The 24,864-nt window shown below is 50.7% G+C and overlaps 1 protein-coding gene across 1 annotated transcript; it reads right to left on the bottom strand.

Moving 5' to 3' along the window:
- Positions 1–16,644: 16,644 nt before the first annotated feature.
- Positions 16,645–19,687, bottom strand: LOC147099757 (ferritin heavy chain, oocyte isoform-like). The gene is made up of 4 exons (XM_085969138.1): positions 19,525–19,687; positions 18,658–18,804; positions 17,771–17,896; positions 16,645–16,936 (listed from the first exon to the last, which is right to left on the bottom strand). Exons 1-4 carry the CDS (start codon positions 19,624–19,626, stop codon positions 16,790–16,792), a joined length of 522 nt encoding a protein of 173 aa, XP_085825264.1. The 5' UTR covers positions 19,627–19,687; the 3' UTR covers positions 16,645–16,789.
- Positions 19,688–24,864: the final 5,177 nt, after the last annotated feature.

Genomic DNA, 24,864 nt, shown 5'->3' on the forward strand with positions numbered 1-24,864 from the left:
GGTGGCTGAAAAGAGTTCAGACGAACAAAATTCAGACTCAGACCCAAACAGCCAGGAGTTGGATAGTCTGAGAATCCACAATGTGGGTAAAGTAACTGATCTACAGACGATCTGGGTCACACTAAAAATAGCTGGAGTCCAAGTACGAATGGAGCTGGACACGGGATCAGCTGTATCAGTCATCAACCAAAAGGACTACCACCGACTATTCTCTCACATACCCTTAAGAAATACCAAGTTCGTATTACAGACATACACGGGGCATCGCGTATACCCCATGGGGAAAATAAGAGTCAAGGTGAGAGATAGGGGTAAAGTACACCCAAGAATGAATTTGTACGTACTACCTGAGGGAGGACCACCACTTCTAGGACGGGAGTGGATCAAGAAAATAGACATGGAATGGCACTACCGACAAGCAATGACGAGTGAGGACTCGATGCAGACAAGCAGCTCAGACTCTGAGCCGGAAGACGATAAGTCCAGCTTATGTATGAAAAACAAGGTTAACATTAACTCACGGACTAAGGTTGGAAAATCGATGGCGTGCATAAAGACAGAGAATTCTGAGTCTGTTCAAGCTACAGACATATGCATTACGGAGGAACACCGGGCTCGAACTCAACGCTATTTCAAAGTACAACAACAATTAGAACAATTAAGTTACCGCCTCGTACAAGAGATGAAAACAATGAAAAAGTTCTATGACACCGAATGGGAGAGTCTGGAAAGACAACAGAACCTACTGGCTCAAGCAGAGAGCGACCATAGAGCCATCGTGACCAATTACCGATCACATCTCCCTGATGATGTTCAGGGGTTAGAATATTTGCATGATCTAGAGATACAGCAGAAGGGCAAATCACGCTGCACTGAGGATTTTGTTCTGCAATTAGAGACGGAGCTAGTGCAGGCAAAGTTAAGAGAAGTTGAATCACAGGGTGCTCTTAAGGAGATGCAGAAACAAATCTTGGACATGGAAAAGAGAAACGCTTCTTTACCTGATGAGAATAATGTGGCCATGTTGCAAGAGGAGCTTATAGGGGCGAAACTGAAAGAAGCTAAGCAAAGGATGTTGGAACTTGAAACGCAGAACCAAATCAGCGGTAATCAGCTATGTCAAGCAGAGAAGGAGTGCAAGGGTCTACATGAGAAGGTGCAATATCTCTCAGCCCAAAATAAGGGACTACTCACTCAGTTAAATGAAAGTAAACGGGAAATGGCTGAGATGGACTGCAAGAATAAAGAAGAGTTGATGGCAGTGAGACTTCGAGAGGCAGATAGCATAGCAGCCTTGGCTGAACTCCAACAGGAAATTGCGAAAGAAACAAATGAAGAGGAATCTTCAGGAAGCCAGGATTTTATTCCAGTTCTTCTCTACGACTCCTTACAAGCAGAGTGCGAGAAGTTGAAAAAACAGTATGAACAGGCCCAGACTACAATTCTGGAGGGGGTTAACTCAGCAACCTCCGAAAAGCTAGTTTCGTTGGAAGTATATGAGCAACTAAAGGTTGAACATGAGCAAGAAGTCCAAAGGCTGCAGGAAATTCTTGAGGAGCTCAGGGCCAAGACAGACTCATCGGTAGAAGTTCCATACATAGATGAGGATGTAGAGGTGAAAGACATGGCAGAACTCATAAAAATATGGAAGGAAGCCCAAGACAAATATGAGGCGGCAATTACCGAGGTTGACCGACTTGAAGAACAGTTTCAACTGGGAATGGGCCCTGAACATGAGCTAGAGAGCATCGAGGCGCAACTTCTCCAAGCACTGGAAGCCAAAGTACAAGAGGAAGAGAAGATGAAAGCATTGGAGAAAATGATGGATGAAATGGAGGAGTACGCTGAATTACGTCCAGGGGAACAGGAGAATGGGGAAACAGCTACTTCAGTAGAAGGATTAAATAGCCTGATAACGAAATCCCTGAAGGAAGGGAAAGGATTGAACGCACAAATGAGGCCAGGAGGGAAGGAAGGGCAGACATCCGAGGAAGAGCAGGATGAATATGATTGCTTGAAGAAGGGTTTTGACCTGTTGAGTGACACCGAATGTTATGAGGATGTGGTCTGCCCAAATTGTGATGGGAACTCCCAAAGTGCTGAAATCCTGAGGAAGCACTTAAGGTCTAAGGAACATAGAGAGTTAGTGGCGCTACAGATGGCAGCCGGGAAAAGAGCTCGGAGAGTTTCAAAAAGGCAGAAAAGAAAAAGAAGAAGCAGAAAATAATAACTGTTTAAAATATTATTACTTCTACTACCTCAGTCCGAACACTACGAAAGGTGCTAAATTTGTAAAAAAAATCCAGGGACATTATCAAGACAGCCAGTGGGTTGTATAAGTCCGCACTGCTGGTTCAACAGGACGAAAGTACAAGCTGTTAAAAAAAAAAAAAAAGCTATGGAGGATGCTGTCTGGAACGAATTAATACCAGAGACTGAATTTATGAACTGTTCCCACAGAGACTGAACCTGTAAACTGATTCCACTGAGAGTATGTTTGTAAACTGTTATATGACGTTGACTCCATTGAGAGTATATCTGTAAATTGTTATATGACGTTGACTCCATCGAGAGTATATCTGCAAACTGTTTATATAAAGTTGAAGATTGTATGTTTAACGGGATTCTGTAAGTAATAAGCTAGGAAGGGAGGAGTGTTGTGTATGTAACCGTTTACCTTTAAGGGAACTATAGAATGTAACCGTTCGCCTTTAAGAGCACTACTTTAGGGTGGCACTATCTATTGGCTCATGTATACTGTAATACCGATAGTGACCACACCAGTATATAAGGGTTGTGATACGTTAACTAGGGCAGAATCGCCCGAGCCTCTGAATAGTAAAGACGTGTTTTATTTTGTTAACAGTGGAGTCTGTGATTATTTATAATACAACCCACAGACTTAACAGTTTCTAGGGGCGAATCATTATGAAATAGAATATAAAGGCACGAGACAGCTTGGGAACGCTGATGGGCTATCGCGCCTGCCACTGCCTACTGTGGAGGAAGCACCAGCAGTGGACCCTATCGAGATATTTTATTCGTCGATAATTGAACGATTGCCAGTAACAAACGCGGATATAGAGAAGGAGATCCGCAATGATCCGACGCTGTCACGGGTATATGAATTGACGGTGAGGGGATGGCCAACACATGGCGACTCACTGTTGCCAGCATTCTCATCCAGAAGAGAACAGCTGTCAGTATGCCAGGGGACAGTGATGTGTGGATCCAGAGTGGTGATTCCACCCAAGTTAATGGAGAGAGTGCTAAATGAGTTACATGAAGGTCACCTGGGGGGAGTGAAAATGAAAAGCCTTGCTAGGGCTTATGTGTGGTGGCCGGGAATCGATCAACAAATCGAAGACCTAACTAAGAGCTGCTTAGGATGCCAGAAGGTCCAAAATGCACCACCACATGCCCCTCTACACCCATGGGAGTGGCCCTCCTCTCCATGGCAACGGGTGCACATTGATTTTGCTGGTCCATTCATGGACTCAATGTTCTTAATAGCAGTGGATGCTCATTCAAAGTGGCCTGAGGTGATAAAGATGTCTTCAACCACTACAGAGAAAATGATTGCAGTCCTACGGACCGTATTTGCCAGAAACGGTTTGCCAGAGCAGATCTGCTCTGAGAATGGACCGCAGTTTGCTCCGACGAGTTCCAAAAATTCATGAAAATGAATGGGGTAAGGCACTACACATCCGCCCCGTATCATCCAGCCACCAATGGATTGGCCGAGAGGTTCGTACAAACCCTTAAGAAGGCGATAAAGGCCATGGGCGATGAGGAAATTCCACTACAGCATAAGATGGACAATTTCTTATTAGCCTACCGAAACACGACACATGCAGTTACCAACCAGACCCCGGCCATGATGTTCTTTAACCGAAGGTTGAGATCTCGTCTGGACTTGCTCAGACCAAATGTGCGAAGAAATGTTGAGGACAAACAATTCCAGCACATCAACGAGAAGCCGACAAGGAGCTTCAATGTAGGGCAACCAGTCTTGACCCGGGACTATCGAACAGAGAAGTGGCAACCCGGAACGATATGTACAAGGCAGGGGCCATTAATGTACACAGTAGATGTCGGGGAGAACATTGTGAGACGCCACGTCGATCAGATCTTAGCATCACAGGAATGCGTCAACCCCATGTCTCGAGTAACTGGGGATGAACCCGACATACCGATAGCATCTACTTCAGACCCAGTAGCAGTGGAACCCGATGAACAACCCGATGAAAGGGGGTCAGAATCGCCTCTGCACCAAGAACAAGAACCTCCGGAAAGGCGCTATCCCGAAAGGGTCAGGAAGCCGCCCCAAAGACTGAATCTATAAATGGACTTTTGTTATTGAATGTACATGTAAAAATGTAATTGTTATTTGAATATTAAGGGGGTATTATTAATCTAAAAAGGAAGGAATTGTAGTGTATGTGCTTTAAGTCAGAACTACTTTTTACAGCTCCTGTATACTGTAGTACCGGCAGTAACCACACCGGTATATAAGCTGTGCGCATGCCTCTGTACCCCAGTCTAGAGATTACCCTCCTCCAGTAAAGACCTGTTATTTGTTTATGTACAGCATCCGTGTAATTATTTATCCACTGAACCACGGATCTAACACATTTAATGTGTATTCCCTTGCCTTGTTAGCCCTCCCTAAATGCATGACCTCACACTTCTCCAGATTGAATTCCATTTGCCACTGTTCTGCCCACCTGACCAGTCCATTGATATCTTCCTGCAGTCTTCAGCTTTCTTCATTATCAACCACACAGCCAATTTTTGTATCATCTGCAAACTTCTTAAACATACTTCCTACATTCAAGTCTAAATCATTGATATATACCACAAAAAGCAAAGGACCCAGTACTGAGTCCTGCGGAGCCCCACTGGAAACAGCCTTCCAGTCACAAAAACACCCTTCGACCATTACCCTTTGTTTCCTGCCTCTGAGCCAATTCTGGATCCAACTTGCCACTTTGCCTTGGATCCCATGGGCTTTTACTTTCGTGATCAGTCTGCCTTGCAGGACCTTATCAAAAACCTTGCTAAAATCCATATACACTGCATCAAACGCACTACGCTCATCGACCCTCCTTGTTACCTCCTCAAAAAATTCAATCAAGTTAGTCAGTCACGACCTTCCCTTAACAAATCCATGCTGACTGCCCCTGATTAATCCGTGTCTTTCTAAATGAAGATTTATCCTGTCGCTCAGAAATGTTTCCAATAATTTTCCCACCACCGAGGTTAGGCTGACTGGCCTGTAATTATTCGGCCTATCCCTTTCTCCCTTTTTAAACAACGGTCCCACGTTAGCAGTCCTCCAGTCCTCTGGCACCACACCTGAAGCCAGGGAAGATTGGAAAATGATGGTCAGAGCCTCTGCTATTTCCTCTCTTACTTCTGAGCACGTGTGTTTGTCACATTCATCACACGTTCTTCCCATTCTCCTGACCCACTTTGCAGACTCACTGATCTGGTTGGATGTTGCCTCAACCCCGCAGATACCTGAAAATGACCAACCCACTGAACCACGCAGAACTATTCAAAAGACACTGACTCGCAAACAACGGAGGATTCAATTAACCTGGGCAAGGTGGCCCTCAACTGGTCCAGGCAGAGTGCGGTCGATGGGGGGGGGTGGTGTTCGCTCCGACTGCCCGCCTCCCATCCGCGGCTACAACCAATGCCTGGGTGTTCCTGAAGAGGGAGCACGCAGTGTCTGACGGTTCCCTTTGAGGCTTTCCCTAACCGGTGGGCACCAGAGGGACTGGAGTGCAGAGTGGATCCAGGGAACTCAATTATAATTTTAAAAGTTTTTATGTTAGTTTTGTCATAATTTGGAACTCATTGTTTGTGCCCCTTTAAAAAGGGGGTAACTTATGGTTTAAGTGTTTCTGATTGATGATTTAATCGTCCCAATGGATTAGCCGAAAGATAAGCCTGTGATTCCAGATATTCAAGCTGTGTTTGAGGAAAGTCAGGGCAATTGGGATTCTTATGTTTTTCTATAAATTTAAATTCTCCAGCTGTCGTGGATGGATTTGAACTCAGGTCTCACAGATCATTATTCAAGGTCTCTGGATTACTAGTTCAGTAAATTTACCACTAGGCTACTGTCCCCTCCTCTTTTTGTGCAACCAAAACAAGTTAACAAATAAACTAACAAAAATCCAATAACCCTTTTAAATAAACCTTCACCAATCAAATTAAAATTTGGTTGTCTAAACTAATTATGCACTCCAGTCCCCGCGGCGCCCACCGGTCACGAAAAAGCTCGAGCGCGCCGGCGGACACCGCGTGCTCCATCTCCAGGGCCACCCGGGCGCGAACATGGCCACGGAAGAGGGGGAGGCAATCCGGTCGGACGACCCCCTCGACCGCCCGCTGCCTGGACCAATTAATGGCTTTCTTGGCCAGGCCCAGGAGCAGACCCACGAGGAGGTCCTCCAACCTGCCCGCTCCCCTCCGCACGGGCTGACCGTAGATCAGGAGCGTGGGACTGAAGTGCAACCAAAATTTGAGGAGCAGCCCCCTCAAAAAATGGAAGAGGGGCTGCAACCTCTCACACCCCATATATACGTGAAATACGGACTCCTCCAGACCGCAAAACAAACAGGCGGTCTGGGAGTCCGTAAACCTATTTAAAAATCTATTGCACGGAACTGCTCTGTGCAACACCCTCCAGGCCAAGTCCCCAATAGAACAAGGGAGGACTCCCGCATAGAGAGCCCCCCATTGGGGACCTCCGTCTCCGTCCGGAGGTAAAACGGCACGCCACGGCGTGTCCGGACGGCAGGCGAAGATGGCAAAGTGGAAGGTGTGCAAGAGCAGCCCGTACAGGAAACCCCTCCGCGCAGAATGAAAAAGCACGGAGGGTATTTCCTCGAGACGGCTCAAGTTGTGAGGCACCGATCCCCGAGGGGAGTCTCGGGGCAAGGCGCCGATAAGGAATTCCGTCCGAACGGGAGTAAGTTCGGACGGGATCTCCCCACGTGCCCGAGCCGCCTCGACACACCTCGTGGCGCCGGGGGGCACCATCGCTTTCACCGCCCCGATGGCATTGACCGCGAGCCGGACGTTGTCCCATGACATGCGTCGCGCCAGCTCCTCTGGCGCCATCCAGCCCGCTCCTCCGCCATCGAGTAGGTCCCTGACTCTAGTCACCCTGCCAGGCACAGCCCTGCGCTCCGCCAGCCACCCGAACTCGCGGACGTGGAGGTGCGGATTCCTGAACAGCGGCTCCCGGAGGACAGCCGCCGCTCCTGACGGGGGAGAGCTCCGCCTGGAGGCGACGTAATTCCAAACCCATAGTAGTTCCTGGTAAAAGACAGGCAGCTCCCGCAGGCTGGCACGCCTGCCGCTCACCTCCAAAAACAGGAGCTGCGTGTCGTAATTGAGGCCGTGCAGCTGGCGGAAAAAATACGTCGCCAGCGCACACCATCTTGGAGGATTCTCGACGTACAGGTATCTCTGCAGCGTCTGAAGACGGAAAGTCGCAGCCTGGGTGCGGAGGCACACCAACGCCTGACCGCCCTCCCTAAGCGGGAGACTGAGAACCGCGGCAGCAACCCAGTGTATCCTGTTGTTCCAGAAGAAGTCGATGAGCTTCTTCTGTATCTTGGCGACAAACGCAGGGGGGGGGATCAGAGCAACCAACCGGTACCACAACATGGCGGCCACCAGTTGGTTTATGACCAACGCCCGACCCCTGTAGGACAACACTCGGAGCAAACCTGTCCAGCGTCCTAAGCGAGCGGTGACTTTGGCCTCCAGCTCGTGCCAGTTCGCCGGCCAGGCGTCCTCGGCCGGGCTGAGGTAGACTCCCAAGTAGAGGAGGTGCGCTGTACTCCAGGCGAAGGGCCTGAACTCCTCCGGCAGAGAGTCCACCTGCCACTGACCCACCAGGAGTCCAGAACATTTCCCCCAGTTGATCCTGGCGGAGGATGCGTCCGAGTAAATCTGCTGGCATTCCCGCATCCTCCGCAAGTCAACGGGATCTGTGACCATGAGGAGCACGTCATCGGCGTAAGCCGAGAGGACCACCTCCACGCCCGGCCCTTGCAGAGCCAATCCCGCCAACCTCTTCCACAAGAGGCGCAGGAAAGGCTCCACGCAAATGGCATATAACTGGCCGGACATGGGGCATCCCTGACGCACCCCCCTCCCGAAGCGAAGGGGCGCCGCCAAGGACCCGTTAACTTTAATCAGACACTCCGCGGCAGCGTACAGAAGTCGGATCCGGGCGACAAAATGCGTCCCGAACCCGAAAGCGCGCAGAGTCCCGAAAAGATACTCGTGATCCACCCTGTCGAACGCCTTCTCCTGATCCAGGGAAAGGAAGGCGACCGACAGACCAGCCCTCTGGGAATGGTGGACCAGGTCCCGGACCAGATGGATGTTATCATGAATGGTCCGGCCCGGGACCGTGTAGGACTGGTCGGGATGGATCATGTGGGCCAGCACGGTGCCAAGGCGAACAGACATGGCCCTGGCAAAGATTTTGTAATCCGTGCTGAGGAGGGAGACCGGGCGCCAGTTCTTAAGGAGGCGGAGATCACCCCTCTTAGGCAGCAGGACGATCACCGCCCTGCGCCACGAGAGGGGCATCTCCCCGGTCGCCAAACATTCCCCCAGGACCCGCACGTAGTCGCCCCTCAGGACGCCCCAGAACGCCCTGTGGAACTCCACGGTCAGCCCATCCAGCCCCGGGGACTTCCCCCTAGAGAGCTGGCGGAGGGCGCCGGACAGCTCCTCCAAACTCAGAGGAGCGTCCAATTTTTCGGCGCCCTCCAGGCCGACCTTCGGCAGGTCCTCCCACAAAACTCTGCGCGCGTCCTCGCTGGACGGATCCGGAGAGAACAGAGCCCCGTAATAGGCGCGGGTCTCCGCGCGGATTCCCTCCGGATCCGAGACCGGAGATCCGTCGTCGGCCAGCAGCTCCAAAAGCTGCTTACTGACCCCCCGTCTTTTTTCCAGCGTGTAGAAGAAGGGGGAGCCGCGGTCCAGGTCCCGCAGGAACTGGATCCGCGACCTCACGTACGCGCCTCGGGACCCGACGAGCTGCAGGTCCTTCAGCGCGCCCTTCTTCTCTTCGTACGCCAACCGCAGGGCCGGGTCCTCGGCGACTTGACCGAGACGGGACTCCAGGTCGAGCACCTCCTTCTCCAACTGCCCGACCCAGGCCTCCCGCCTCTTGGTCGACCCCTTCGCGTACTCCTGACAGAAGAGACGGATGTGAGCCTTGCCCACATCCCACCATAGCCTCAAGGAGGGGAAGCCCCCCTGCTTCCTTCTCCAGCCGGCCCAGAACCGACCGAACGAATCCCGGAACCGCGCGTCCTCCAGCAGCAGGTTGTTAAAGTGCCAGTACGCGGACCCCCCCCCGGCGCGCAGCGGCACGAGCTCCGCCCACACCAGGTGGTGGTCCGTGCATGGCACCGGCCGCACGGAAGCCGTCGGAACGCAGGAGACGTATGCCCGGGAAATGTAGAGGCGGTCGATCCTGGACGCTCCTCCCCCAGACCTCACAAAAGTGAAGGCGCTGGAGTCGGGATGGAGATTACGCCAGACGTCCACCAAGTCGAGGGACCCGACCAAGTCCCTCAACTTCCCCACCGACGCCGGGCTCGGCTGGGTACCCGTGCGGTCCCTCGCCTCGAGGGTACAATTAAAATCCCCCCCGAGGATGACGCACTCGCCCGCGTCGATGGAGCCCAAAAGAGTGGACACTTCTTCAAAGAAGCGCGCTTGCTGCGCACCGGCCCGAGGGGCGTACACGTTCACTAGATGGAACGGCACGCCCCCCAGGCGAACAGTGACCTGGAGCAAGCGGCCCGGCATGAGCTCCTTGACCCCCAAGATCTCCGGCTGAAAATGCGGGGCCAACAAGATAGCCACCCCACTGGAAACACTGGAGAGGTGATTCATGTTGACCCCTCCTTGCCACTCCAGGAGCCACGTGGCCTCGTCTCCCGGAACGGTGTGGGTTTCTTGCAGGAAGCACACCGCATACTTCCCGTCCCGAAGGACCGAAAAGTTATTAAATCTGCGGCTAGCTTCCCTGCTGCTGTTGACGTTGAGGCTGGCTATGGTTATCTTCATTTCAGAAGCACAACCAACCCCTACTTAAACCTAACGGGGGAAGGGAGGGCGGCCGCTAGTCAACCGCCACTCCCTTAGCAGCCCGGTGAAGAATGTCCGGAACCGACGCAGCTCGGACGGGCTCACGCCCGCGTCCGCACCCATGGTCTTATAGGCGACGCGGGCCGACCCGATGAGCAGCGCCAGCCCCGACCATCTGTCGAGGGCCTGCTGGGTCCTGCGGCGACCCTGGCTCGTGGCCACAAATTCCCGGAGCTCCCTGATGGGAATAAGAACGAGGGGGGTCCCGGCGAGGGTTGCGAGGTCATCCATCGCCTCATCGGCGATGGATTCTAAGTCTTCCTCCGCCCCCACCACCGTGTCCCCGTCCTCCTCCGGGGGGTCGCCACTGGCGGCCGAACCGTCCGCCACGCAGTGCGCATTCGGGCGGCCCGGCCGCGACAGCCGGCCCCGCCTCCGCCCGGATCCCACCCCCAGGATCGGTAGCAGAGGATTCCCCCCCGGGCTCCTCTAGGGGGGCCGGGCCAGCAGGCGGCGGCGGTTCGGAGACCCCCTCCGCCCCAGGCGCCGGAACGACCGGAGAGACCGGAGAGACCGGAGAAAACGAAAACCCAGCCCCCTCCAAGTCGCCCGGCGCCGGAGACACAGACAGAGGGCCCTCCTCCGCAACGCCCCCGGCCTCCGACCCATCAGACGGGGAAAAATTTTTACAAACCTCGACGAGGTCGAGCAGCACCTGGGAAAAATCCGGGTCGTTCTGGGCGCGCTCGTCCTCAGACGACCCGCCCGACCCGGTCCCCTGGCCGCCCGACCCGTCGAGGGGCAATGCCACCAGCAATGGATGTAAAACCGCCGCGGGTTGTTCCGCGACCCCCCCACGGGCAGGGTCTCGTCCCCATCCCCGGGAGGCACGAGCTGGGCAGACGCTTCTGCCTCAGCCTCCCCAGGGACAGGCGACCCCTGCCGTTCGCCGATGGTGTTAGCGGTGGGATGGGGCGCAGTGCCCGCGGCGGGCGACGACTCCCCCCGACCGGAGGGACCTTCCACCTCCCGGTCCTCCTCCTCGTCCAGGGAGTCGCGCCTTCTTTTGAGCGCGGAGGGGTAAAGGGAGGCCTCCATTTCTTCAGGGGCCTCCCCTGCTCCCTCTGGTGGAGCGAGTTCTTTGGGTCCCCCGGGCCCGAGCCCGGCCGCAGGTTCTGGCGTGACCGCCTCGGCGGTCGCGGCCACAGGCTCGGGCACGAGGTCCCCCCCACCTCCGCACTCCGCGATTAACGCGATTACGCGCTCGGGCGTCAGGGCCTCCAAATTCAGGGGGACGCCCTCCGCGGGGGGACCCACCCTACGGTTTCTTGTCTTGTCCCGCGCCTTCTTTCTGACCGGACCTCCCTCCTCCCCCCCGCCGAAGGCCTGGATGTCGTTGGCCTCCGACGACGACTGCGCCCCGGTAGCGTTCAATTGAGCGGGGGCGCGGCTAGACCCGGAAGGAGGAGCGGCGGCGGCGCCAGCCTTGGCCATGCCAGATGACTTGGCGGCCTTGGAGGCGGGGCAGTTTTTCCGCACGTGCCCCACCTCCCTACAGGCGTGGCACCGCACGCCGTCCGTCGTCCAGAAGACGCGGTACGGGGTCCCCCCGTGGAGGACCGTGAAAGCCCCGTCCGTCTCCCCCTCCCGCGCCAGCTGGATAAAGGCCTGGCGCCGGAAGGAGAAGACATGGCGAAGGCTGCTCTCCCGGAGTCCGAGCGGGATCGGGGAAATCCCCGACCTCACCTCCCCGAGTTGGTGTAGGTGGGGGAGGAGGAGCTCACTGGTGATAAAGGGCGGGACGTTTGATAAAACCACCCTCTGCGCGGTGGCCTCCAGCGGGTCCACCGGCAGGAAAGTCCCGCCCACGGTGAGCCCCTGAGCGATGGCCAGGGCCACCGCCCGCTCGGACTCCAGGAAGAAGACAGCCTTCCCGTACATTTTTGAGGCGGCGACTATGGCCGGAGGGCCGACAACCCCGGCCATAGCCTTGACGCACGCCTCAATTGTCATATTGGGGTGGGTGTAGCTCTTCACCCCGAGCTTCATGGTCATTAGGCGGAACGGCGACGGGGCAGCAGCGGAAGCGGGAGCGGCCGCGGCTTTCGTCGCCACCGCCGCGTATGTCCTCGCCGGCCCCGCCGCCACCGCAGATGTAGACGCCATAGTGGGGCGGATTTGAAAGAGCTACACACACCCCAAAAGTCACAGGCCTGAAGGTGTTAATGGCCTCAGGTAAAAGAGTCCTGAGCAGAGGGAGTGTAAATTAACTGGGCTGCCTCTCCCCTTGATGGTGTTAATTGGGAGAGGGCCCTTTCCCCCCTCCGTTCAATTGGCAATTAATAGGTGAGGTGAAGAGGTGCCTTTTGGAGAGGCAGAGAGAGGACAAGGAGAGAGAAAGAGGGGGACGGGAAGGAGGGGGGGGCCGCAAAGGCAGGGTCCCCACTCAGGGTGTTGTTCGGTGGGTGGGTGTCGGCAGGGTGCACTCCCCCGATGGTATGACAAAGTCTTTAACGATGTTCTTCGGGCAGGGGGAGAAGATGTCTTCGCCTGGGTAGACTGGAGACAGCCCAGGTTCAGCCCACACCAGGTCTTCTTGATGTGTAGGAGCAAGCTTCACCTGGGCAGGCTCCAGCCAACCCAGGCCAGGCTTTCGGCCCGTCTTCTTTCCTCCCCCCGCCTAGGATGCAAAGTCTTTAGGGGGGAATGCACATAGACACCCACCTGCAGATGTTTCCAGTTGCAGCTCCTCCCCTCCTTCCACATGGAGCTGTTTGGTCTCCTCTCTCCCTCTCCTGGGCTGGAGGCCAAATTGGGAGGCAGTGATGGAAAAAAAGAAGCCTCTCCAGGTGTAATGCTGGCCTCCTCCTCTGTCCTCTCCTCCGTCCTCTCCAGGCACCTCTGTAAATGATGTAGGCTGCTAGTAGTAGTGGTGGTGCTCCCCACAGCAGCAGGAGCTCAGGAACAGCACAGCCTTCTCCTCTCACTGCTGCAACAGGATGATGCAGGCTGCTAGTAGTGGTGCTCCCCACAGCAGCAGGAGCTCAGGAACAGCACAGCCTTCTCCTCTCACTGCTGCAACACAATGAGCTCCAGGATTTTGAACCCAGGTCTTTCAGATCATTAGTTCAAGGCCTCTGGATGACTAGTTCAGTAACTTAACCACTAGGCTACCATCCCCTCCTCTTTTTGTGCAACCAAAACAAGTTAACAAATAAACTAACAAAAATCCAATAACCCTTTAAATAAACCTTCACCAATCAAATTAAAATTTGGTTGTCTAAACTAATTATGCACTCCAGTCCCCGCGGCACCCACCGGTCACGAAAAAGCTCGAGCGCGCCGGCGGACACCGCGTGCTCCATCTCTAGGGCCACCCGGGCGCGAACATGGCCACGGAAGAGGGGGAGGCAATCCGGTCGGACGACCCCCTCGACCGCCCGCTGCCTGGACCAATTAATGGCATTCTTGGCCAGGCCCAGGAGCAGGCCCACGAGGAGGTCCTCCAACCTGCCCGCTCCCCTCCGCACGGGGTGACCGTAGATCAGGAGCGTGGGACTGAAGTGCAACCAAAATTTGAGGAGCAGCCCCCTCAAAAAATTGAAGAGGGGCTGCAACCTCTCACACCCCATATATACGTGAAATACGGACTCCTCCAGACCGCAAAACAAACAGGCGGTCTGGGAGTCCGTAAACCTATTTAAAAATCTATTGCACGGAACTGCTCTGTGCAACACCCTCCAGGCCAAGTCCCCAATAGAACAAGGGAGGACTCCCGCATAGAGAGCCCCCCATTGGGGACCTCCGTCTCCGTCCGGAGGTAAAACGGCACGCCACGGCGTGTCCGGACGGCAGGCGAAGATGGCAAAGTGGAAGGTGTGCAAGAGCAGCCCGTACAGGAAACCCCTCCGCGCAGAATGAAAAAGCACGGAGGGTATTTCCTCGAGACGGCTCAAGTTGTGAGGCACCGATCCCCGAGGGGAGTTTCGGGGCAAGGCGCCAATAAGGAATTCCGTCCGAACGGGAGTAAGCTCGGACGGGATCTCCCCACGTGCCCGAGCCGCCTCGACACACCTCGTGGCGCCGGGGGGCAACATCGCTTTCACCGCCCCGATGGCATTGACCGCGAGCCGGACGTTGTCCCATGACATGCGTCGCGCCAGCTCCTCTGGCGCCATCCAGCCCGCTCCTCCGCCATCGAGTAGGTCCCCGAGTCTAGTCACCCTGCCAGGCACAGCCCTGCGCTCCGCCAGCCACCCGAACTCGCGGACGTGGAGGTGCGGATTCCTGAACAGCGGCTCCCGGAGGACAGCCGCCGCTCCTGACGGGGGAGAGCTCCGCCTGGAGGCGACGTAATTCCAAACCCATAGTAGTTCCTGGTAAAAGACAGGCAGCTCCCGCAGGCTCTCACGCCTGCCGCTCACCTCCAAAAACAGGAGCTGCGTGTCGTAATTGAGGCCGTGCAGCTGGCGGAAAAAATACGTCGCCAGTGCACACCATCTTGGAGGATTCTCGACGTACAGGTATCTCTGCAGCGTCTGAAGACGGAAAGTCGCAGCCTGGGTGCGGAGGCACACCAACGCCTGACCGCCCTCCCTAAGCGGGAGACTCAGAACCGCGGCAGCGACACAGTGTATCCTGTTGTTCCAGAAGAAGTCAATGAGCTTCTTCTGTATCCAGCTCATGTTGTTTATTCTCTACCCAAGCAGTGGTCCTAATCCCATGTGGCTGCCCTGTTCCTATACCATGGCATCTAATCTCGTTTAGGTACATCATTGGAGAGAGGTTCAGTTGTAACTACAGTGGTGTTTGAACTTGGCTCCCACCAGCAGTAAAAGTGAAGGTGGTCTCCCCAGAGTGTCAGAACAATCATGGGTGTGCAAGACACGTGACGCATCAATCGGCTGAGCCATTACAAATGTTCAAAGAGCTTTCATTTCCCTTGTGGTGTGGAAAACCAATGTATTTTCCAGTTTAACTCCTAGAAACAGTCCAGCCAACATTTTATTATGAATCAGTCTATCCATGTATACTCGCTCAGTGCTGGAGAGAATATTTAAAGGGCCCTTGTGGCTTGGTATTTTCAAATGGACTTCATTCATTCCCTTTAGATGAACTATTTTTGAACAGCTTTAATGGATGTTTAATTTATGGATTCTTCAGGAACACTCAGAAATCATCGCACACTTTGTGGGTTAAGGGCAGTCTTTTGGTACAGTTGTGGCCATTAGCAATATACCGAATGAATTATCGAAAATAATCTAGCTACTATTTGATCAGAATTAGCTAGTGGATCCCTACTGTCTTGTTTTGCAAACTTTGTACAAAAATAATAAATTGCAGGACAACGGATTATTACAATTTAAACTCTTTTAATGAAGCATCAAGTCTGTAAGCTTTCTCAATCAATACAGCACCGTGTGGACAAGATGGAGTTCGGACCCCTGGGTCTTCTAAACAATAGCAGTCCTTACAGATGCCTGCGGGCCAATGATAATTCAGTATGCAAATGTTACACCTACAACAATGCTGCTGCAATAGAAAGTAAGTTAGTTTTTGGTAGAAAAATCATTGGCCTGAATAGGATTGATATGATTGTGGCAGAGACCACATAGGGACAGTAACACAATTCACTATGTATAGGCAATGTTATCGCTCCACGTTATGTACGGAACTTGGTTGGGTTATCGGAGCAGGGTCCCTTTAAGAGTCGTCGATTGTGTGTCGATGTCATAGCCCTGCGACGAGGCCGAGTCCCTCAGTCCATGCGGAGAGTTAATAAAGCTAACACGTGTTTTTCTTTGCTGCTATGAAAGTCTCGCACTCTATTTCCAGTGACTCCTACATGATTACTGAGTTAGCTTCACTTTACCCAACACCAACAAATTCCCCGTAGGACACACTACTGCTCGATTCAGACTAGTGCTTTACTTAATCCCAGACATCAAGTATTGCCGTCGGTGGGGCTAGAAAAAGAAAGTAACCTGGGAAAGAAAGAGAATGATAAACAGAAATGATCCTGCCCAAATGGAAGTTTCTAAGATGGCCAACGCTGTACACATGTCACACAGCTTTGGCAATCTAGTGCGTGACTTGTGCCATCAGTCAAATGTAAAGACAGCTCAATAGCAGATCATTCCCCCACCTTTACAGGTAAAAGTCTGAAGCAAGACACCAGGCATGTACTCTCCCTTCTCCTGACTGAAGAGTCACTACTGTCAGCACTAATTCAACCCCCTTCACCCTTCCCCATTTCTTTGTTTTAAACCACCACAGCTTAATGACTGTTTGCTGGCAGATGTTATAAAAAACCCTTTTCAGCAGGAACTGTTACCGAGAGCTCAGAAAACCATTAGAATCCTCTCCAGTGATGATTTGAAGATGTGGGCACAGCCATCCTGGGAGTGACTTCTGTATTTTGAACTTGGATCATATTACACAGCTGTGTATTGTGCAGTGGCATCTTAACCAGATCAGCTATTTAATTAAACAAAGACAAACCAGTTCAATGATGAATAACCTTTATTTCCATGTACTGTGACAGTTAGATGAGAAAACTGGGAAATAATGACAACCAAAGTATTCACCACCAGAAGTTGGTCACACTTCATTCCCAACCTGTATAGAACTAATGGTTCAAGAATCCCATTCAACTCAGGCTGTGCTTGTCAAACAGGTACTCTCCCATGCCATTCTCAGGGGCTCCCAGTCTCGTCAAGTTGGTGATGTGATCTCCAAGCTTCTTGATCATCTTCACTTGCTCATCCAAGTAGTGGGTCTCCAGGAAGTCACACAACTGAAAGTGAAAAACAAAGCACAATTAGCTCAGAGGAGACATCATCAAAGGCCTTCTGAGCTTCACCACCCATGGAGATGGTCCTTTATCTTCTACTGGATGGGGTAACTGGTACAAGTGCTGCAGAGAAATAGGTGGATTGGACGTCAGATTAGATTTACTCCAGGAGTAATGCATTTACCAATTTAAAATTGGAAAGCAGAACCCCCTTCAGTTACAACTTATCCTTTGGTGTCCCAATTTCAATCTGCTTTATGCACTGGCCTCATCTCAGTGAGATCCTGATGTTGAAGTCTTTTGTGAAAGATCATCAGAAACCTATTGGGCATGGAGATATTGCTAAAGATCAGTGATCAGATTAAGCTCCCCAGATAGCCTTCAACTCACCCAAAACATGGCAAGTGTCAGCCATGGCTTACTGGTACCACTGCCAGTCAGAAGGCCCTGGGTTGTCCCATTTCAGAGAATTGAGTGAAAACCAACACTTCACTGCAGTACTGAGGGAGAGCTGCAATGTCAGAGGTATTGTCTTTTGGATAAAACAGTACACAAGGTCTTGTCTGCCCACATGGTACTATTTCAAAGAAAAAAAACTGGAATGTCAGTGTCCTGGCCAATATTTATCACTAACCAACTTAATAAAACAGACTATCTGGTGATTTCTCTCATTTCTGCAGCAGGATCTTGGTGTGCAGATTGACTGCCATGTTGCAAACATTACAATAATGACACTTCAAGAAGTACTGAATTGGCTGTAGTGTTTTTGGACACCGACGACAAGGAAGGCACTGTAGATATGCAAATCTTTCTTTAAATGAGACATTAGGAACTTACATGAGGGTCAGTGTTCCCAGTGGAGAGTTGGTGTAGATCCAACAGACTCTGGTTGACATCCTTCTCCAGCTGCAGAGCTCTCTGCATCACCACTAGGCCATTGCTCCACTCATCCTGCTCTGGTTTCTGAGAGTTTGTAGGGGTGGGGTATAGAGTAACATTGGAAGAAATTAGTTAACAGACTTGAACATTTCAGGAGTTAGTCAGATCACAACTCAATGTCATTCTTGATATTCTAAGCCAGGATTTTAACCAGACAGTTCATCAAGAATTCTCTTTGGAATGAGTTATTTGACTTGAAATCACAGCACTATAGGCTCTAAAGTGAGATCACCTAAAATGGAGCACAATATTCCAAATGAGGTCTATCTAGCAGTAATTGCAGTAACACTTCCTTGCTTTCTATTCTATGCCAGAACATGAAGCCCACCTTTCAATCAGCCTTTTGTCTCTGCAAGCTAGCTTCTAAATGACATCTGTACTGGGACACACCCCAAATCCCTACACTCTTACATCTGATGTGAACATCAACCACTTCCTTCCAGTCAACCCCCTAGCCAGTCTCCAATTTTGCCCTGGAGCTCACTATAGACCCTAGCTCAGCAGATCACTATTTGCACATTTAGATCATATGCACTAGTCACCATCCAGTGGTCTATTTTATACCAACTGCCTCCTACTCCACCCAGTTTTATTGGGGTCACAAGGTTGCTTCTAATGCACTTCCAATTTCTGCCAGCAATCTCCTGCCTTCTGAAAATCCATGCATACAACAATCATTGAGCCTCCTCTTGGAACAACTTCCATGACTCAGATAATCTAGTATAAGGTAACTAGCCTACTTTTCACAAAACCATGGCAATTCTTCAAAGTTTGCTGAATCTAACCTTGACATCCTCCAGGACAACACGCCCCCCACGCATATTCTGGAATTTCAGCAGTTTCTCAGCATGCTCACGTTCCTCATGTGACTGCTCCTTGAAGAACTCGGCAAAGTGACGCAGGGCAACATCATCCCGGTCAAAGTAATACGACTGCAGGTAGAGAAAAATGGAAAAGAGACAATTGAAATCTAGATCTGATCCATGGCCAACTCAAATGGTAGCAACACCAATACTTTCCAAATCCTTTTTGAATATGTTGGAAGCTCCTCATTGAAGTAGCTCAACAGAATAGGAGGTTATGTTACTAGAAAATATTAGCGAGCTTTAATGCTTTTTGGAATAAAGCTCTCAACTACACTTGGTCAAAATATCTGTGGTATCTTCTTTTGTTCCCAGATGAAAGTCTAAAAGCAGAGAAGGAAAAGAGCCAAATCTTTAAAATTAAATAGTTTAACACCATCCTCAGGTGAGAAAGACTAACAGGATTCACTCAATTAGAGGGGGATAAAAACTGGCCAGAACCAGCCAATGTTTCACTAACTAGTCACCCAATTCAATCTAATTGTTGCCATCCAAGTTGGAAGTTGACTAGTTTTAGTGAATCTTCAAGATGAACCCTCCATTACAAACTTGATGAAACCCTGGAGTTAGTTTCAAATATAAACACATCAGAATAGGACAGAGCTATTACAGAGCAGGAAAGAGTCCTTCTGCAAGATCACTGTCTTAAGAGCATTCACTGGATTAAGACTGGGGAGGGCAATAGAGAGACCCTCTAAAGCCCATTCATTGACCTAGAGAAATTCTACCTGCTTAGAATAAAATAACAGCCTTAATTTTGAAATAGGACCCCAAAAATACAAAACTCACCATGGAGAGATAAACATAGGAGGAATAGAGCTCCATGTTGATCTGCTTGTTGACAGCATCCTCACAGTCCTTGTGATAGTTCTGACACACTTGGGAGGCCATCTTAACTCTTCCTGTTGCAAAGCACTGAGCTCAAACTCCACTGTAGTAACAACCTAACCTCTACCCTCACAAGCTCCTGCATTTCAACAGGGTCTGGCATGATCAATGATGATTGACAATCCCTGTGAGCCAGTCAGGATCTTCCATCAATCCAGGCACCAATTAACAAAGGAGAGGGGGCGGTGTGTGATACCCAGAGCCAATCAGAGCTTTGGAATACAGAGGTTTGGATGATTATTCTGTGATGTCATTGCTGTTGGTTTCTTTGACTTTCCTCAAACTGAATTTGAAAGCGTCTCTGTTCTCAGAATCAGAGTTTCACAACATATCTCAAAGAGCTCGATGAAATTCCACCCTACAGATGGTGTCGAGCACAGCCGGCTCTAAGTTAACCCATCTCTCGGAGAATTGATGGGCATCTCGGTGGCTCCAGAATGAGTCCGTGATACCAAGGTTCACAATGTTGACCACAATAGATTGAAAGAGACTGACCTACGCCAGTCAGTCTGCAGTGGATCTGCAAAGCAGCCCACAACGAGTTGGGGAAATGGAAAGTGGATCAGTGGGGAGCTTCAGACAGAATCTGTTGCTCCGTCACTGTAAAGTGCGATGTGGACTTTTATCCCCATGAAATTTAAGAGCTGTAAAGTGTTAAGTATGTGTATTGTATTGAACAATTAACACAAAGACTTAAACGTATAACTCAAACAGGTCTTTACTGTTTGGAGGTAGGGACTATACATAGGTCTTTACTTCATGCCCACAGGCAGGAACTGAGGGGAGATCAGTACCCACAGTACTATTTATACCCCTATGGCCAGGAGTGGTACTGCGTATCACTACGCCCAACAAGTAGTGCAGTCCTGTCCATAGGTTCAAAGTAGCACACATATTACATACACAACATTCCTCCCTTCCTAGCTTTACAGTCATCTCCCCATTTAACATAACGTAATAACATATATACATATATAACTTCAGGTTTACATAACAGAATAACATAGATACATAGATAACTTCATGTCAAAACAGATCACAGATTCAGTCTCTGCGGAAAACAGTTCACAGATTCAATCTCTGTGGTGGAGTCGGTTCACGTTGCTGGAGTGACTCATTCAATAGTCCTTCCATGGATTTAACAGTTTGAACTTCCGAACTGAATTGGCTCCGTTCGGAGGGACCACGTGTGTGATCTGGTAGAGGTAATAATGGTTCAGATGGGTCATCTTCTGTTTCGACTTTTCCTTTTCTGCTTCTTGGAGACTCTCTGGGCTCCACTGTCAGCTGCCAGCTGCATGCGCAGTTCCTCCTTCTCTCCCTCCTTTTTCCGTAGTAGAGCCACCTTCTCCCGATGTTCCGTAGACTTTCGGTGCTCCTCCATGATTTCTGTATGGTGGGAGTCGAAGTTACAAGTTGGGCAGGACAGGACATAGTAATATTCGGTGTCGTCCTGATCTAGGCCAGCGAGAGGGTCTTCTATTTCCTCCATACCCAGCTGGGCGTTAGCCAGCTTTTGTTCCAAGTCCAGACATCTTTCCTGAAGAGACTTCTTCATGCGTACCTCTTCATCCAGCTTTTTCTGGGCTTTCAGCAAGTCGTTTACTAATGACCTCATTTGAGATTTTACTACTTCAACTTCTTTTGGAGATTGATTGATCGGACTATTCAATCCCTCTACCGGAGCAGCTGTTTCAGCGGTCTGTTGTTCTACGTTGACGTGAGTCAGCGTACTTTTGGCATCCAAGGGCTGCTCTGTTGCAGTCATCTCAGTCTGTGTTGCCACCTCAGCTCTTCCAATAACCTTTGAGAGCTCCGAACCCCTTTCGTTTGAATATTGAAGTTCGTGTTCAAGTTTTTCCCATTTCAGAGTCCTGTCCTTCAGCATATGCAGGAGTTGGCTGACCGTTAACTCCTCTGACATCAGACGTTTTGTGTGCTCCTGCTCCATTTTCTCCATCAGCTGCTTCTGTTGTCTTTCCAGATTCTCCAACTCTATATCAAAGAACTCTTTCGTTGCATTCAACTCTTGCTCACAACGGCGAAGCATTTGTTCTAATTGCTGTTGTAGTTTGAAATGGAGTTGAGTTCGAGCCCGGTGTCCCTCAGAAATGGGCACATCAGTAGACTTGCCAGACTCAGAATCCACAGTTAAACTATGTTGTTGTTGCTCAGTGGAATTCTGTGCTGAAACTTTGTCTTTTGCACCTGAGTTGGGCTTACCATCATCCGTTCCAGAGTCTGGGCCGACTATCTTCACCGAGTTCTCACTCGTTATTGTTTGTAGGAAATGCCAGTCCATATTCATTTTCCTAATCCACTCCCATCCTAGTAGTGGAGAACCTCCTTCAGATATCACATATAAGTCCATTATTTGACTGTCTTCGCCCTTGTGGACCACTGCAACCTCTATTTTCCCGATGGGGTACACTCTTTGCCCCGTGTATGTTTTCAATATAATCCCCGTATCCTGTAGGGGAATATGTTGGAATAACTTTCCGTAATCTTTCTTATTTATGACCGTCAATGCCGATCCAGTGTCCAATACAGTTTTACTTGGACTCCTTCTATCTGAAGAGTGACCCAAATTGTCTGGAGGTCTGCACCCTTACCAGCGTTGAGTACTCTTAAGCTAGCCAGTTCATTACAGCTTAAGCTAGCCAGTTCATTACTGCTAGCGTCTGAATCGGACTCCTGTTCGGTCACCTTGTGTACCTTTGCGTATTTTCCTTGCGGTGACTTCTTGTTGCTGGTCTTCTTCCCTGACCTGCATACTCTAGCTATATGTCCAAGCCTACCACAAGTTCTACATTCTTGGTTTTTAAACCAACACTGGTTCTGATCATGCGTTGTCTTTCCACAACGATAACATTTGCCAGAACTCACACCCAATTTGTGTGCACTGAGCTCCGGTGACCGTAGCTGCATTACTGCCGTGCCTCTCGCTGCGGCTTCGTGTGCTGCTGCCATAGTGACCGCCTTCTCAAGCGTCAGCTCATTCTCCTCTAGCAGTCGCTTTTGTGTATCCTGTTTAAATAAACCACACACAAATTTGTCTCGAAATGCCTCTGTCAGTCCCGTTCCAAACTGGCAATATTTCGCTAATTTACGCAATTCCAGCAAATAATCAGCATTGCTTTCATGCTGTAGCTGCCTTCTGTCGTAAAATTTAAATCGTTCCGCTAGCATCAGCGGCGTGGGGTTTAGATGATCTTTCAGGACAGTAACAATCTCATCGAACGTCTTATCCGCCGGTTCATCTGGTGATAACAGGTGTTTCAATTGCCCGTATGTCTTCGCACCCATTAAATTTAATAATGTTAGAGCTTTATCTTGGTCATGAATTTTATTGGCCTTACAATAATTTTTTACTCTTTCAACATATATGGCCCAATCTTCGAGGTCACTATCAAAGGTGCTAATATTCCCGTGTTTAGGCATTGCAGATTTGCAATTTCTCAGATTTTATTTGTTTACTTGTTATCAAAGATGGCGGCTTCCCGCTCTTGCCGTCGTCCTCCGCCCACAAAATGGCAGTTTTCCCGCGCTTGGCAGTCTTCACCCGTCCCCCGACGCCGTCTCCCTTCAGCCCCCGAGTGCGGCCCTTATCTTTGGTTCCGATCGCTGGCCCGCGCTGCGCCTCGCACTTGAAGCGGCTCCCGGCCTCTGGCTCACCCGCTCGCGCGGCTCTTGCTCGCTCCCTCCCGGGCTCTGGCTTACCCGCTCGTGTGTTTCACCGCGGCTCTTATCAGGGATTGCGATCGCCATTATCTTCTCCAACTTCCCCAGCCCTGTCTTTGCAGCCAACACTGCACGGCTTACCCCACCACCTAGGTTGAACAAGGAAACTGCAGAAAGACTTCTGTCAGTCGCTGGAAGCTGTCAGGATGTTTGCTGCACTCCAGTGCTCAGTCGCTGATGGAGGCTTCAGAGTCCTAAAGCCTGTCGCTTCTCGTGGGGTGGTGATGTTTGAAACCTCTCTTCAACTGCCGCAGGGTAAGAACCTGACTCGTCGCCAGTGTTAAGTATGTGTATTGTATTGAACAATTAACACAAAGACTTAAACGTATAACTCAAACAGGTCTTTACTGGTTGGAGGTAGGGACTATACATAGGTCTTTACTTCATGCCCACAGGCGGGAACTGAGGGGAGATCAGTACCCACAGTACTATTTATACCCCTATGGCCAGGAGTGGTACTGCGTATCACTACGCCCAACAAGTAGTGCAGTCCTGTCCATAGGTTCAAAGTAGCACACATATTACATACACAACATAAAGTCCTGTGGTTAGTTTGCACTGTTTCCTCATCTCCTGCAAACCCCGGGTCTGTTTTGAGGAATGGTTTTATACCAGAAAGGTCAAGTGTCTCGTGTTTTCTCGACCGATGCTGCCTGACCTGCTGAGTGTCTCCAGCGTTTTCTGTTTTTCTTTGAGATTTCCAGTATCATAGAGTCATAGAGTAATACAGCACGGATAGAGGCCCTCGGCCCATCGTGTCCGCGCCGGCCATCAAGCCCTGTCTAATCTAATCCCATATTCCAGCATTTGTTCCGTAGCCTTGTATGCTATGGCATTTCAAGTGCTCATCCAAATGCTTCTTAAATGTTGTGAGGGTTTCTGCCTCCACAACCCTTTCAGGCAGTGAGTTCCAGACTCCAACCACCCTCTGGGTGAAAAAGTTCTTTCTCAAATCCCCTCTAAACCTCCCGCCCTTTACCTTGAATCTATGCCCCCTAGTTATTGACCCCTCTACTAAGGGAAAAAGCTCCTCAGCATCCATCCTATCTATGCCCCTCATCATTTTGTACACCTCAATCATGTCCCCCCTCAGCCTCCTCTGCTCCAAGGAAAACAAACCCAATCTGCCCAGTCTCTCTTCATAGCTGAAGCGCTCCAGCCCTGGTAACATCCTGGTGAACCTCCTCTGCACCCTCTCTAACGCGATCACATCCTTCCTGTAGTGTGGCGACCAGAACTGCACACAGTATTCCAGCTGTGGCCTAACCAGTCTTTTATACAGCTCCATCATAACCTCCTTGCTCTTATATTCAATGCCTCGGCTAATGAAGGCAAGTATCCCATATGCCTTTTTTACCACCTTATCCACCTGTTCCGCCGCCTTCAGGGATCTGTGTACTTGCACACCCAGATCCCTCTGACCCTCCGTCTTGCCTAGGGTCTTTCCATTCATTGTGTATTCCCTTGCCTTGTTAGTCCCCCCAAAGTGCATCACCTCGC

This window comes from Somniosus microcephalus, chromosome 28 (genome assembly GCF_052327205.1).
Source record: "Somniosus microcephalus isolate GS21.2 chromosome 28, FLI_Smic_1.0, whole genome shotgun sequence".
NCBI classification, from domain to species: Eukaryota; Metazoa; Chordata; class Chondrichthyes; order Squaliformes; family Somniosidae; genus Somniosus; species Somniosus microcephalus.